This window comes from Chanodichthys erythropterus, chromosome 5 (genome assembly GCF_024489055.1).
Source record: "Chanodichthys erythropterus isolate Z2021 chromosome 5, ASM2448905v1, whole genome shotgun sequence".
In the NCBI taxonomy this organism is placed as follows: Eukaryota; Metazoa; Chordata; class Actinopteri; order Cypriniformes; family Xenocyprididae; genus Chanodichthys; species Chanodichthys erythropterus.
Genome location: NC_090225.1, coordinates 33892313 through 33908501, shown reverse-complemented (window position 1 = coordinate 33908501; position 16189 = coordinate 33892313). Strand labels below are relative to the sequence as shown.

Sequence of the window (16189 nt, the reverse complement as noted above, 5' to 3'; positions counted from 1 at the left end):
TCTCTAGGCACGTCTGCATAGTGTGTCTCCAGCTTTCACAGGCTGAATAGGGAAAATGCACATTATTAAAATGATATATACACTCTGACTTTACATGCTGCAAGATCAAATGCTTTTGGATAAGAGGAAGACACAAGAGAGAGGCTTATGGGAAACTAGTCAAGACGTATTTTGGGACAATGGCCGGATGACTAAAACTGACCACAAAATTTTCAAACGCATTTGGTTGGCTAACTCGAAGGCATACTTCACTCAGAAATGAAAATTGTAATTTACTTACCCTTAAGATACCGTGGAACACAAAGAAAAATGTGTGGAAGGCGTGAGAAGATTTTGAATAATGCCTTAAACTTTAATATATTTCTCAAAAAAAAAAAACCTTATGGTTTCAGAAGATATGTTAAGTGCAAAAAGAATGCACACTGCAGCTAAATTCAGTTGTCAATTCACCTTGTAGTGAAGAAAGAGATTCGTGAAGTTTTGGAAAGTCTAGAGGATTCCAAGAGAATTCCATCTAACATTTATCTAAAAAAAGGAAAAAGATACACTTACAACAATAACTTAAAACAAGACAAAGACTTATGGATTTGCTGAGTAATTGATTTTATGACTACAACCCTAAATTAGACTTAATACGACCAGCCGGTGGAATGGACTTGTGCTGAGCGAGACCTCATAAGTGAGGGCAGTGTTTCGAAGCACACCAACCTGGGCACCGTGACATCAATTCACTTCATCACTGAGCTGTTAAATGAGGACATCAGAGGCCATATGCCAAATATGATGGGATGTAACACTCTAACGCAGCCCATTTTAAAATAATCTCTGAACATTCAGATTAAGCAAATAAATGCTGCCATTGCAACAAAAAGTATCTCACAGTAGCCATAAGTTTATTCAACCATGCACAACACAACACAACATAACGACTAAAGTGTCCCACATTTTGATTAATATATTATAAAACAGTTCAATAAATAAGAAGTTAATATTGTGTCATATTTTAGACACAATATTGTCTGCTTTTGCTCAATTTTGCCAATAAAAATATATATCCTATAAAGCCAGTGCAGAACTGTTCTGCATCACTCAGCAAAACAACGCAGTGCTTGGTTTCTGAATGAATCCACATTTTGAGTGACTCAATCAGGTGAACCAATGATTTAATGGTCCATTCATAAAGGGAGCCATTTACTTAATTCCTGAATGTATCAGTCATTTGAACAAATTGAATGAATAAATGAATGAATGACTCAGTGGGCCCTATTTTAACAATCTAAGCACATGGTCTGAAGCGCATGACGCAGGTGCACTTTCTGAATCCACTTTTGCCAGTTTAACGCTTTTGCTAGTTTGGTTGGCATGTTTAAAAAGGGTTGTTCCTAGTCTGTTAATCAGTCATGGGAGTGTTTTAGGCATAAACGTGCAATAAACCAATCAGAGTGTCATCTCCCATTCCCTTTAAAAGCCAGGTGCACTTGCACCTAGGGCTGCACGATTAATCGCATGCTATTCTCATGCGCATTTCGTCAGTAAAGCCGGTTCCCTGATTACCGCTAAATCGCCATCACCTGCTTTCAAATGAAGCGGCATTTAATAGACAGAGCCATAGATCACTGAAAAGCCACGCAATATCGCGTTCATATCGCAGATGAATCGCCTGCGATAATGAACGCGATATTGCGTGGCTTGTCTGTGAACTACGGCTCTGTCTATTAAAAGGCGCTCCGTTTAAAAGCAGGTGATGGCGATTTAGCGGTAATCAGGGAACCGGCTTTACTGACGAAATGCGCGTGAGAATAGCATGCGATTAATCGTGCAGCCCTACTTGCACCATGGCAGATTCGCTATTTACATGGTGGAATATAGACACCCTCAACCTGACGCATAGGCACATATTATTAACGCACCCTTTAAATAACAACAACAACAAAAAATACTATATTATAGCTATATAGCACCATTGACTTTAGACCAGGTTTTTGTTGGTCAATGGCACAGTCGTTTTCAGTTGCCTCGAATTAACAACACGTCAACAATGCACCTGAACACACCTTGTTTTCAGACCAGCATGCATGGGCGAACAGATGGGCATGAGTGTATTTGCTATTTAAACAACGTGGCGTTGGACATGAAAATGATAACTGCGTGGGGCTGAAACTAGCAAAAAACACTTGCGTGGTGCCTGGTGTCGCATTGCTCCGGGTGTATAGATAGGGCCCAATGACTTACTCATTTAGACATTTAACGACATTTCACCTACTGGCAGTTTTAGTTTTTTTTTATTTTAGAGTATCATTTCAGTAAAAAAAAATAAATAAAAAATAAATAAATAAATAAAATCATATTTCCATATGAATAAAAAAAAACATTAAAATTATAGTTTACCCAAAAATGAAAATTATATCATTTACTCACCCTCATAGCCACTGAAACCTAAAATTTTGTGTTATAAATTCTGTTAAATCGAATTAAAAAAAAAAAAATTCTAAAGCTACTTTTTGTAATGTCTATTTGATGCTTTTCTCATTTAACACAATGACTTTAGAATATCATTTGGGGGTAATTCCCAGCCAAATTAGATGTGCGATTAATTTGCGAATAATTAGTTAGATAATCGCCACATTGTGTAAATAATTAGATTGAAATCTTTAATCGCTTGACAGCCCTAATTATAAAAGTCAGTGAAGAGTGAAAAATTGTGTGCTACTACTGGCACTACAAAGCACTGAAAAATAAATAAATAAATAAATAAATAAATAAAACATTCCACAAGTCTTCCATAGTCAATGGGTACAAAATGCTACCCCAAACTTATAATTGCATATGAGCCAGCTTTGTGCTGATAGTGGCACAGACACTACAGACTTCACCTTTAAGAGTTTAATTTTGGCCAAAACGAAAAAAAAAAAAGAATAAAATTAGTCGGCCACACAGAAACGGCAACTTTAAGACAAAGAACAAGCCTCAGAAGATTCAGCCGTAGCAGTGAACTGAATAAATGTGCAGTATGCCGACTATAGATAGTGCCTTTTATTAACATCAACTCAGGACTAATGGGCAAACATCAAGTCACACAATTAATATTCATGAGCAAAGCTCATAAGCTTTATATTGCGCTTCCCCCAACACTTTTCAGATCGTTCCCACGCTCCTTGCTTCTCATAAAAATGAATACCAAACACGCAATTAACACATCTTAGCAGAATCATCTGTGAAACAACTAATGGAAAATAGTCTGGGGTAGTGGAGCCTTCTCTTTCCATGTGACCGTATCAACTGGATGACTGGCCCAGCTGCATTTCCTGCGAGTAAAGTGAGAGATGTTTGGAGTTTGTTCTGGGGGCTCTTTGACCCCTCTTCTGCACCCCCTGACACCTCCAGCTGACTAACGCCATCACCTGTCAGAGTTCAGCTTAATTGAGGTCTGGCGCGGTGTGTGTATGCGTCTGTATGGGGGTCCGGGTAGACAACTTGGCATTCTCGTACCCCAAAACTGCCCTCCACCTCCAGTCAAGGAGACTCACAGTTGGTCCATGAGGGCCGGTCTGAGCGGCAGAGAGAAAGCCCCACAGCAGGCCGCTGACCACCAAGCGCTAGATAGAGCAACAGATCGCAAATCATCTGACCCACGGTCCTTTCAGGGTCCCAGGGAGCAAACGGTGTGTTTACAGTTGTATAAAAAAACGCTAAAAATATCCTCCCTTTCCCTGTGCAGATGACATGGTGTTATTTTTCACTGGTGAAATGTATGGAGGTACAAGAGATGTCCATTGGGTGCTCTGCGAATCTCTGTGGCCAACCCAGCAGGTGTGCTTGAAACCACAGAGAATAAAAACTAAAGACTATGATGAAACACAAATTAACAAATGGCCTATAAACCTTAAACAATGTACTCCTTTAGTGCGTAATGCACAGTGTTTTTCCATATTAGGATATAGTAGCCCCAAAATATTGGACTTTTGGACACTTAATGTATTAATCTTATTGCTTTAGATAAATTATCAAACCGGGTGGCATTTGCGAAAACAAATTACCCCAGACCTTTTCTCAGAACCTCCTCTAGCAATTACATTTAACTAACTGGTCCCAGGGACATTTTTAATGGATTTATGTAGTCAGTTCTCCTTAAGTTTACACAGATGTAGCACATCACATTAACTATGAGCATACTGAAAGTGTCCAAATGCTTTGTCTTAATCTTGAACCGTATCCTAAAGCAATGAGCGGCTGTGTGGTACAGTAATTATATCACAAGAAAGGGTCAACCTTAAAGAACAGTTTAAATGTCTGAGGACAGTAATGCTTTTTGGGAGGGAACAATTATTTTTAATCAGCAAGGACACTGATTAAGTGTCAAAAGTTACAGTAAAGACATTTATAATGTTACAAAAGATTTATATTTCAAATAAATAGTGTTCTTTTGAACTTTCCATTCTTCAAAGAATCATGAAAAAATACATATCATGGTTTCTACAAAACCCAACTGTTTTGAGCATTGATAACAATAATAAATAATAATAGAAATATTTCCTGGGTACAGAATCAGCAAATCAGAATGATTTCTGAAGGATCGTGTGACACAGAAGAATGAAAAATCATTTTACTTTATTTTTGATCAAATAAATGCCTTGGGGAGCAAAAGAGATTTCTTTCTAAATCACACACACACACAAAACTTCTGAATGGTAGTGTACCAGTGTTCAATAAATTGTAATATAGTTCATTATTTAATTCATGGTTGAAATCATTTCCATCAAAATAATCTGTATTTTACAACAATTATATTTTGCTAAGGAAGCATGCCTGTGCTATCTTTCTTAAAGGGTTAGTTCACCCAAAACTGAAAACTCTGTCATTAATTACTCACCCTCATGTCATTCCAAACCAAACCCCTAAGACATCTGTTCATCTTCGGAACAAAAATTAAGATACTTCTGATGAAATCCGAGAGATGAAATCTGGCTCCTCCATAGACAGCAATTTAATTACCACTTTCAAGGTCGAGAAAGGTAGTAAAGACATCATTAAAATAGTCCACGCAGTGGTTCAACCTTAATTTTAGCGATGAGAAAACTTTTTGTGCGTAAAAAACAAAACAAAAATAGCAACTTTATTCAACAATGTCTTCTCTTCTGCGTCATTCTCCTACACCGTTTATGTTCAGCGTTTTCAGGTTCTACGTCAGAACACCGACCTTGAAAGTGGTGGTTAAATTGCTGTCTATGGAGGAGACAGATGCCTCAGATTTCATCAAAAATATCTTAATTTTGTTTCGAAGATGAACAAAGGTCTTATAGGTTTGGAACGACATGAGGGTGAGTAATTGATGACAGAATTTTCATTTTTGGGTGAACTAACTCTTTAAATAAATGATAATAGGTTTGTGTCCACTGTGCATTAAAAGACAGGAAAATAAAGCTGTGTTCCAGAAAACTCTCAACTCAGAATTCTCCTACTTCCTACATGAAAATAACCACTGGAATGGTACTCAAGAACAGACATTAGACTTTGAAAAGTAGAACCATCAACCCCGAAACAGAAGCACATAATTTTAAATTTGATGTAAGTTCACTCATCCCACCTACAATTGATTTCAGTGTGCCAGACACTATACATCTAAGAAAACAAATTTCAAATTGTTAGTCAAAAAATATTAAATATGAAATGCTCACAGCATCACAATGAAACCAAAATTACAAATGCAGCCTATTTCTAAATGCATTTGGCAGATGCTTTTATCCAAAGCAGATTGCATTCAAGTTGTACTTGATCATTTTATGAATTCCCTAGGAAACAAACCCAAAATCTAGGTCTTGCTAGAGACATGCTTTAATGTGTAATGAGTTACAAAATGTAATGATAACATTTTTTTTTTTTTTTTTTCACTTTTTGTCAGATGTTTTTAGTCAAAAACATTTTTTGTTTCTGTCATAATTAACATAATCAGTCATGGCACCACCCTATTTTGTTTATGTTTGGCCATGACGTATGGCCGACTTTGGAATGCTTTGAAGTCAGAAATAGAGAATTTCAATTTCAATCTCAGACTTCCCAACTCCAACTCTGTCTGGAGTGCACCAATCCCACCAGTTTTTCAGCAAACTACAAAGGAGTTCTTTTGAACATCAATTTGAACTCATTTGAGCTCTTTGGATTCATGAATATGCCGTGGGTTCTTGTGGTCTGAACAACTGACCTTGACAGAACACAGCGTACACAACATGCATACATGTCCAATGCTGTCATATGTAGATTAAACATACCAGCAGTGTCTAACTAACATAGAAGCCTTCTTTGAACTTGGTGTCACCCTTGAGCTGTAAGTTATTAGAGTCATTTTAAGGCAATTAATATACAGGACATGATTCCCTATTACAGCTTGATTTCTCTTCTAGGCGGCACTCCATTACAGTCACCTCTCTTTCTCCTTGGTCGAGCCCACTGCCCACGGTCTGCAAATTAATTCTGTCCAAATTATTCAACATGTCTCACGGCTCACCTCACAGTTTATCCTTATTAGCCAATGCGAGGGGAATTATCTCAGCGAGCTTGCCATATCTGGGTCATTCCATGTCAACACACCATTAAAAGCGTACGCGACATGTACCTAGTCTTCCACCGGATATCAGCTGAAGTGAAAGCAAGCTTACACCATGAGAAAATATCGGTTTGCTCTGCAGGAACCCAATAACGGCCTGGCGTGTTATCAAAACTTGAGCGGTGGAAGCTCGTGCGAACCGCTCCGAGAATGCAGTTGTTCAGCTAAGCGACCTGCGCTCTCTCTCATGGTGATTTATATGAGAATCTGTCAGAAAGGCGAACCAAAACACGCAACATGTGGATGTGGGCTTTAATTCAAACTCCCATCATAACATGCTCATCGAAGCACTGATTCTGCAAGGAACTGTCCTACTTTCTGCTCTCCAGATGCGAGAAGATTCTGCACATCATCGATCACGTCCAAACTACGTAAACATCCATATGGATATGCACATTTGCTGCAATAACTTCCAGCTTAGCCGTCACAGTTAGCTGTACACCGTTTTCAGACAAAACGACCATCTGATTGATGTGCGAGTGGAAAAATAAAAGGCACAATATCAAAACCTCATCAACATTTGCAGAACTTACTCTGTTGGTTTAAACAGGGGTTTACTCCCCAGTCTAAACAACAGCCTGTCATCCGTCACCATGCCTTTTCTGAGAAGGAACTTCTCGGCTAAATCGAATCCTGTAAACAAAAGGAGAAAAAGAAAAACATACATTACATTTATGCATTTGCCTGTCAAAAGAAACGTAAAATACATTTGAGTGTAAACATTTGGGGAATTGAAAACATGACCTTAGAGCTGTAAGCACCATGTTCTGCTAAAGGAACAATCTTAGCTTCAGGCTAAAGAGATTTTCACTAAATGTCGTCCCATACAAACTGCTGAACACACATTTGTAGTCTTTTATGGGCAATGATTAGTGTTAGCATGGCATCACTGTATTGTTATTCATAAAACATTCTGGTTTAGGGCCTGTCATAAACCTCTAAATATTAAAGTTATGCAATTTGTACATTTTGTAGATGATTTCAGCCTTTAGGCACATTGTTCCGATACACTTTATACTTACTTTACACTTAAAGGGTTAGTTCTCCCAAAAATTAAATTTCTGTCATTAATTACTCACCCTTAAGGCATTCTAAACCCGTAAGACCTTCATTCATCTTCAGAACACAAATTAAGATATTTCTGTCGGGACCAATATCGTCAAATATGATTGATAATGCATAGAGTTTGTATTGGCGGTATGGTTCTGTTCAAGAACTCCCTGCGCATCCATGCAGCCTAGCATGGATAAGAGCAGGGAGAGCAGCAATAACCCATGTTTATAAAAAAGACGCTGTAGACCGTGACGTCATATCACCACCGTTACAGCATCCGAAAAAATTTTGCACGTTCAAAGTCTAGTGTGACCGCGGATTCAGGGAAATCATAAGGCTAAATCCTGACTGACGAGAGGAGGAGCTGGGGATGGAGGAGGGTAATTTGCTCCTGAGAAATGCTATACGTAAACACGGAAGCTCTGCAATGTGTCTTCAATGTAAACTGCGCAGGAGAATGACAGGGTAGAGAAGAAATTGTTAAATAAAGTTGTTATTTTTGTTTTGTTTTTGCGCACAATTGTTCTCGTCGCTTCATAACATTAAGTTTGAACCACTGAAGTCATGGTGACTATTTTAATGATGTCTTTACTACTTTTCTGGACCTTGAATGTGGTAATTTTGCTGCTTTCTATGGGACATTTAAAGAAGAAAATAAAAACACATGGATTTCATCAAAAATATCTTAATAATATCTTAATATCGACATGATATTATACTGTTTACGTTCAGTGCTTTCAGGTTCTACATCAGAACACCGACCTTGAAAGTGATGGTTAAATTGCTGTCTATGGAGGAGACAAATACCTCTCAGATTTCATCCAAAATATCTTAATTTTGTTCCGGAGATGAACAAAGGTCTTACAGGTTTGGAACGACATGAGGGTGAGTAATTAATGACAGAAACCTGTCATTAACATACAATGATGGCATTATGATATTTGCATATACTAATATATGTATACTTGTATATTAAATAGTTGGTCTTTCCTTTCTTGCTCTCTATTTAACCATTAACACCACTGTTCAGTTAAGTTTTTTTTTTTTTTTTTGGGGGGGGGGGGGGATAAAAGTCTATACTTTTATTCAGTAAGGATGCATTAAATTGATAAAATAGAAATTGTGACATTATTAATGTCTTTACTGTCACTAAAGACATTTATAATGTCACAAAAAATTCTATTTCACAAATTTTTCAAAATGTTTGTTGAGAACCAAATCATCATATTAGATTGATTTCTGAAGGATCATGTGACACTAAAGACTGGAGAAATTATGCTAGAAAACTTAGCTTTGCCATCACATATATATTAAAAAAAAAAAAGAAAATATTACAGTTTTTACTGTATTTTTGATCAAATTTGCTGCCTTGGTGAGCATAAGACACTTCTTTCAAAAACACTGAAAAATCTTACCAACCATAAACTTTTGATTGGTAGAGTATATGCATCTTTACACAGTGACTGTTGATTGATTCTTATGTGCAGCCAACGGATAGCAAAAACTCTGAACTGATGCTGTATTTCACAGAATCAAATCTTAAAAATTAAGCTTACCAACAACAGTATTCTTTAGCTGGCTTGCAAAAACTGGCATTTCCTTTAGGAAATGCAACATTAACTGTATAAACTGCTCTGTCAGCTTCAGCCATGTACAACATTAGGGATGTTTTAAACAGCCAGTTTGATGGTTAACAGCACTGCATAAGGATGAGCTGTGTTTGATTTCTATGTGTTTATACAGTATCTTTGTTTGTACCTGTGAATTCTCTGTGAATGTTCACACTGGTATGCCATATCTCCTCCAGCTTTAAGGGTGGACATGTATGATCTGCAGGGGAGAGGAATATTATACATTAATGAAGCAACTGAATTGGTAATGTTTTAGCTTATTGAACTTATATTTCTCACACTTTACTCCACAGGTCAATTTTTTCACAGGTCAACGTTTTGTATAGGCACATTACTTCAAGTCTCGGCTAGTTATTGCACAGAAAATAAAATAAAATAAAATAAATAAATAAATATTAACACCACTATATATATATTATATATATATTATATATAGTCATACATTAAAATATTCTGGGGGTGCTGAATATATATTATATATATTATATATATATATATATATATATATATATATATGGTTTCACAGACGGGGCTTAGATTAAGCCAGGATTAGGATTTAGGACATGTAAGTAGCTTTTATAAACATAACTGGTGTGCATTTTGAGACAAAACAATGCCACTAACATATTTCAAGATATGTCAGTCCAGGTTTCCTTCAGTTAAAACAGCTCAAACATGCATTTTAGCCTAGGACTAGTTTAAGCCTTGTCTGTGAAACCGGGGGATAGTTCATTAGAGAAGGTTAGTTGTCACAGTGGAAATCTACCATTCAATTTTTCCTCACCAGTGTTTTTTAAAACGTTGCCAGCTTCTGCCAGCACCCCCAGAATATTTTAATGTATGACTATCTGAACATGCAATATATGAAAATAAAGAACAGAGCCAGAAAGAAAGATTACCAAAACATAAATTGAGTAGATTGTGTTCATCAACACCCCCAAAGCTTGCACAGTCCTATACCTCTTCCTGGGTCAACATTTCATTCATTAACATTAGGCAGTTTTGATTTATATGCCGTTGAATGTTTGACGATCGCATTATTTTACATGTGCATAAGCAATATTGCTTGTTTCCGCTCCTTTTTCACCTGTTTTGAGATCCGGAGATTCTGTACTCTTTCAGAAGATGCATAATAGCGCCCCCTACTACCTTAAAACAGTGAAAACCGTGGATTGCTGAAAAATTACGTCAATGGCGGGGAAAGAGTTAAACAGCCTATCCGCTTGTTTAGTCGTGATGCATCAAATACCTTTCCAGGTTCAAGCCGCTACTTAGTTTCAGGTGAGAATACCACCTCAACAGACTTTATGAGCACTATTCATTTATAGCACACCTTTAAGCTAAGCTTTTAAAAACTCACGGTGTACACTACACTCTGCAGGCTCATGGTGTGTCGGACACCAATGTTTTATACATTCATAAAAGATGAACTAAAAATTTGATTTGAATCAAAAAATTTAAGTATTTGAAAATCTGACAAAAAAACAAAAGTTATTAAGACTGCATACTTAAATGCTTTTAAGTAGGAAAAAAGTACAATTCTATGAAGAACTGCAAATGACAATCAAAATAAAAGATGAAGGACGAATATAAAACTATTGATTTAAAGATGCTGATTATGTATATAAAACAATATCACCTGGTTTTACAGACAAGGCTTAGGCCAAGTCCCAGACTAAAACTCATGTTTGAGCCATTTTAAAAGGTACTATAGAGGATTTGTTTTATACATTTTTTGCAATATTACTTGAAACTGTCTTTACTAACTGATAAAAGACTATTTATTAGGTGCACTGAAAGGAATAATATTAATATACATCATCTGTGCACAAGGTAGGGCCTTAAAAACATCAGCGATTGACAAGCGGGCCAATCGTTTATGCGATGATCGCGTAAACGATTGGCCCTCTGCCTTGTCAATCACTGCCGTGACGTTCCTTGTGAGAGACGAGCGTGGCTGCGCGCTCCAGTAACTTTCCACACTCCACAGGCAATGTTTTTGTCAGGAGACAGGAGTAACAACTGCAGATTATGAGTTACCTGCGGTGAGTCCGACATAATGAATCCACTAACACGACACAGCGAATGCCGGTGGTAAACACTCGTGTTCCAATACTTGTGCACGAGTTTTGGGAGGCGTTCCCTCGAAAGGAGGGGGGTTGTTCTTACGCATGCGCTCATTTCAAAAACTCAGTGACAGTCTTTGGTTTCTCAGTCGACGAAAATATCCTCTTTAGCACCTTTAACTGAAAGCAACTTCGACTGACATGTCTTAAAATATGTCAGTGCCATTGTTTTGTCTCAAGATGCACACCAGTGATGTTTTTTTCTAAAGCTCATTTATATAATATACTTAAATATCCTATTTGAACTAAGGCCTAATCCTGGCTTAATCTAAGCCCTGTTTGTGAAACCAGACCTATATTTCACATTCATTGGAAAACATGGATATTTATATACAAATATTTAAGTAGTTTGACAGCCTAGGAAGACTGACTATTATAATGATTCGCAAAGCTTCATGGGAGTGAGTGGCGGAGCCTTGTACAAATACCCACACTTCCGGTCTTGACCACTTGAGAGCTCGTGCACACGACAGGAAGTAAGTGCGCAAGACTGTCCCATGTCTTAAAAATGCCCAAGTGCAGTGCCCTTAATGCACACTAAACCCACACTACCTTGAATACCGCTTCTGAGCGGTATTCGAGGCTAGCGTATCCCACTATGTATTATGTCTGGGACCTTGCATGCCCCGAAATCGCAAGATGTCAAGGAAAACATACGACTGTAAGTTAAATTAATTATATATTACATATAATTTGGTAGTAAAATATAAAGTGTTGCGCATTTTATTGATGCAAAGATAAGTGGGCCATGTGTATTTTGTACAACATTTGCAACTGCTTTTTATCACTAAAAGAAGCACCACAATTTTAAAACAGTGTCTTATGTTAGTTGCATAGCCACCACTGAACAGACATTTAGAAGTGTATTTTAAAATGCAAAGTACTGATAATAATAATAAAAAGCTGTAAACGCTCGCATTTTTTACAAGACTATAAGCGTGTCCCATCGGGCAATCAGAAGTTCTTCACACCCACTTGAACACTTGAGCCAAATACAGGAAATACGTCATGCAAGTAGACAAGTGGTCAAGTGCAAAGACGGCAAGTGTGGGTATTTGGACAAGGCTTTTGTTGTGATTCCTGCTGGATTTTTTTCAGAATCATGGGTAATGTAGATTTTCATCAAGAATTCTGATTATTATAAACAAAACAAAAAAACAAGTTGAAATAATAAAACATACATTAATTAACAACCTTGTAGCTCACAGTCTGTCTGAATTTAACAGTTTATAAGTTAAAAATCACTTCCCTATGGAGAAAATTAATAGGATTTTTATTTCCGAAACCCCACTTTTGCACTCTAGTCTTTTCATTGAAGCTGAACCAGTAAAACAAGTATGAAACAGCAAACATATAAAATTTAACATCCCAAACCATTGTTTTGGTTGACAAATATTGTACATTTATAAACTGTAAGCAAATTACAAAATTTAAAACGCGACAACTTGCCCCAACCTGATATTTATTTAAAACACCCCAATGCTGAGAACACAATTCAATATTTCAGTCAAAATCCACCTTATATAGTTGACTTTTGCGTCAATGTATCCAAGTTTTAATTCAGTATAAGTATTAGTAATTACTGGGATGTGCAACAATTAATCGTGATTAATCGTTTGCAAAATAAAAGTCTGTGTTTACGTAATATATTTGTGTGTTCTGTATATAAATACAGACACATACATGTATATATTTAAGAAAAATGTTATATTTATATATAATAGTTATATTTATATATAAAATATATATAAATATATATTTATTTAAACATGCATCTATTTCTTAAATTTATATATGTGTGTGTATTTATATATGCATAATTATTATACACAGAACACACAAAAATATTACGTAAACAGACTTTTATTTTGCAAACGATTAATCGCGATTAATCGTTGCACATCCCTACGTGACCCCAATGTGACAACTAGCCCCGGTCAACATTGGCAGCCTGATATTGCTGAAGAACGAATTCTGCTTCATCAACAACAATCATACCAAATAAGAAGGATGCTCACACAGACAAAAACGCAAAAAAACACACAAACATATCTACATCCACAGCCGCACCCCCACAAAACACAGCATTAACAGGAAATTCCAAAAATCAGCACATCTGCTGGCAAACTGCCGACTCTTAAGGAGAAGGAGCACATGCTGTAAATCCTCTCTAAATCTCTTCCTGGATGTCACGCTCGCACAGTGGATCACGGGAGATAGCAATTCACTCAGCTGGCAAAAATATTGCTTGCCTGTCCTCTTGTTCAGGCGACTCTCATTCATGGGCATTTACACTGTGCAATAATATTCCTTAAACCGCCACAGGTTAATCTGAATGGGGCCGATAAAGCGATTCTATCGGACACATAACACCACGGCGGATGTGTCCCGGTGCTTTCTGACTAACGCCACCCGGGTCAAGGGCTTGACGCCATGTCCTCGCAGGAAGGAATTTCAAATAGCTGTGCAAGAGTCCCTGCTTCTTAAAGGAGGGCGAGACGCCTTTCATCACAAACAATTCATTTGCATACAAGAATACCAAACAAGAAAGCCAAAACAGAGAGCTAATTAACGGCGATGACAGCGGTGCTCTGCACTAGAGCGCTGAAGTCAACATTGACCTCTTTGCGGAGATGAACAAGGCTTGAAAAACCAAACAGATGTAATCTCTTCTAATCAAACCTTTTGTAAATGGACAAGAATAAGCAAACATCTTGGTGCAGAGCTCTTGGTGACAGCATACATACCTATTCTCTCATTCACTGCCATTCCTGAAGTAAAAGGAATGGAATTTACGATCCACAGGAAAACAGTCCATCTGAGATAGTGAATCATGTCGTCTTTGGCACATGAGAAAGGGCTCCTTGAAAACCTAGAAATAGAAGCAACGTCACTTTTACAACTCTTTGATGCTCTTCTGGGTAACTCAGCACCACTTGTTACCGTCTGTATGATGATTGATTGCTTCTTTTTGATATTCCTTCGCAATTCAGTTACTTTTCAATAGGTTTTACTGATAAACAACCATTGAAACTAACTTTAGTGTCCTGTAATCAAGGATATCAAACGAATATGAGCTACTTTATCAGATGGAATATGCAGAAACAGATCATGCTGTGCAAAATTCGTCTAGCACTTCAATTATGTGGTGAAACGTCTTAACGTAAAAATGTCAAGTGTGACATTTCACTCCTCAGAATAAACTCCAGCAGGCCAGAGTAAGTTTCCAGCATGAGGTGCTTCTGGGGACCCAGTGCCAGATTCCTGTAAACTAATACGATCCGTTACCCACCGCTGACTGTTGTTATTGAGCTCTTAAGTAACAGGGCAAACAAATTGCGCTAAATAATTTAACACTTGCTGTGGAGTTTTAAAACACATGCAGTTTTGTAGGCTACGATCATTAGTGCATCTCTGCACATAAACATGGAGTAAATTGGTTTGTTGTGAACTTCAAACTCAAGTTCAAAGTTTAAAAACTTTCAAGAAAGAAATACACTGAAAATGTGCAATCTCTAATTAAAGCTAAGAAAATCAGATGCTTTGTAGAATGCAAAATACTACATTGGTAGTGTAGTTTATGCAATGAAAATAGTGAATGAAATTTAAGTAAAATCAAAGTTTCAACCTGCAGTTGAACTAATTCAGGCTTTACTGATTAATAAAATCAAGTTAAAAATCTGAAAACTCCTATCAATCAAAAATGACACATTTTTGTAACCAATTATGCTGCTCTCTGATTATACAAGCCATTCTTATTGTGCTATGTGGAATTTTGTACTAGTATTTTTTTGTACTTTTAAACGTGAATTTTAACATCTAGATATCATTCATACACATTTAAACATGTTAAGTCTAATATCATTCATACACATTTTAAATATGTTAAGTCTAATACACACTAAAACCATAGTAGCTAATCTAAATTAGAGAAACTGTATAATTTTATCTAAGCATGTATTCAATGTGAAGCTTAAGCGTTAATCTCAGTATATTAACCCATAAATAAAAGTGCTCAAACGCCACGTGCACTTGTTTAATAATAAATATACAGAATTAATACTGTCAAAATAGCTTCTTAAAACTCAACCCAAACTGACTAAACAATAAACAACAATAAAACATACAGCTGATACCTAAATGTGTCACGTGAAATGTGTCAAAAGCTACTGTTTACTGCAATTTCTCTGTGTAAATGAATGATGATAAATCAGCAATGCTGAACATTCAATCGCTCCCTCTCTCTCTCTCTCTCTCCTTGAAGTACACGAACGCCGACAGCACAGGACTCACAGTGTCGTGTTAAACTCAGATGACATCAAACATGACCATTTGAAAATGACACCGCACACATAGTGAGCAAAAACACCTACAAAGTCACAGCAACCAAGATAAATGAACACCGGCTACTTACATTTGCTGAGAAAGTTTATTATTCCAGCGTAAACCCACAGTACAAGCAATTCCTGTTTGGCTAATTAGCGCATTTTAGGCAGCTGTGGGTCCAAAGCACACTTGCAAATAAAAGTGAGAATGAAAGCTCGTGCAGGAACCGTGTCCTTATTTGTCGCACTGCCTGACCCTCCCACCCACTCATTAGAGCACCACACATCAGGACGGACAGGACACTCTGAGGGGCTCCCTGTGGAACACGCTACAGTACACGGGGTACTTGACCAATAGCATGGATACTAACTTTTTTTTTTCTTCTTTTTCTTTTTTAATTACAGGTCAACATTTTAAGAAAAACTTTAAATAAAAAGTAAGATCGTTTATAT

At 37.0% G+C, this 16189-nt stretch overlaps 1 protein-coding gene across 4 annotated transcripts in view; it reads right to left on the bottom strand.

Moving 5' to 3' along the window:
• LOC137020243 (collagen alpha-1(XIX) chain) overlaps window positions 1-15961 on the bottom strand; it is a 234726-nt gene extending 218765 nt beyond the window's left edge. For all 4 annotated transcript variants that reach the window (XM_067385510.1, XM_067385511.1, XM_067385512.1 and 1 more), the window contains exons 1-4: window positions 15826-15961; window positions 14159-14283; window positions 9413-9484; window positions 7135-7234 (exon numbers count right to left, since the gene is read on the bottom strand). In XM_067385510.1, coding sequence (XP_067241611.1) covers window positions 7135-7234; window positions 9413-9484; window positions 14159-14283; window positions 15826-15827 — 299 coding nt within the window. In that variant the 5' untranslated portion in view covers window positions 15828-15961. The remainder of the gene's footprint in view (window positions 1-7134; window positions 7235-9412; window positions 9485-14158; window positions 14284-15825) is intronic.
• Window positions 15962-16189: the final 228 nt, after the last annotated feature.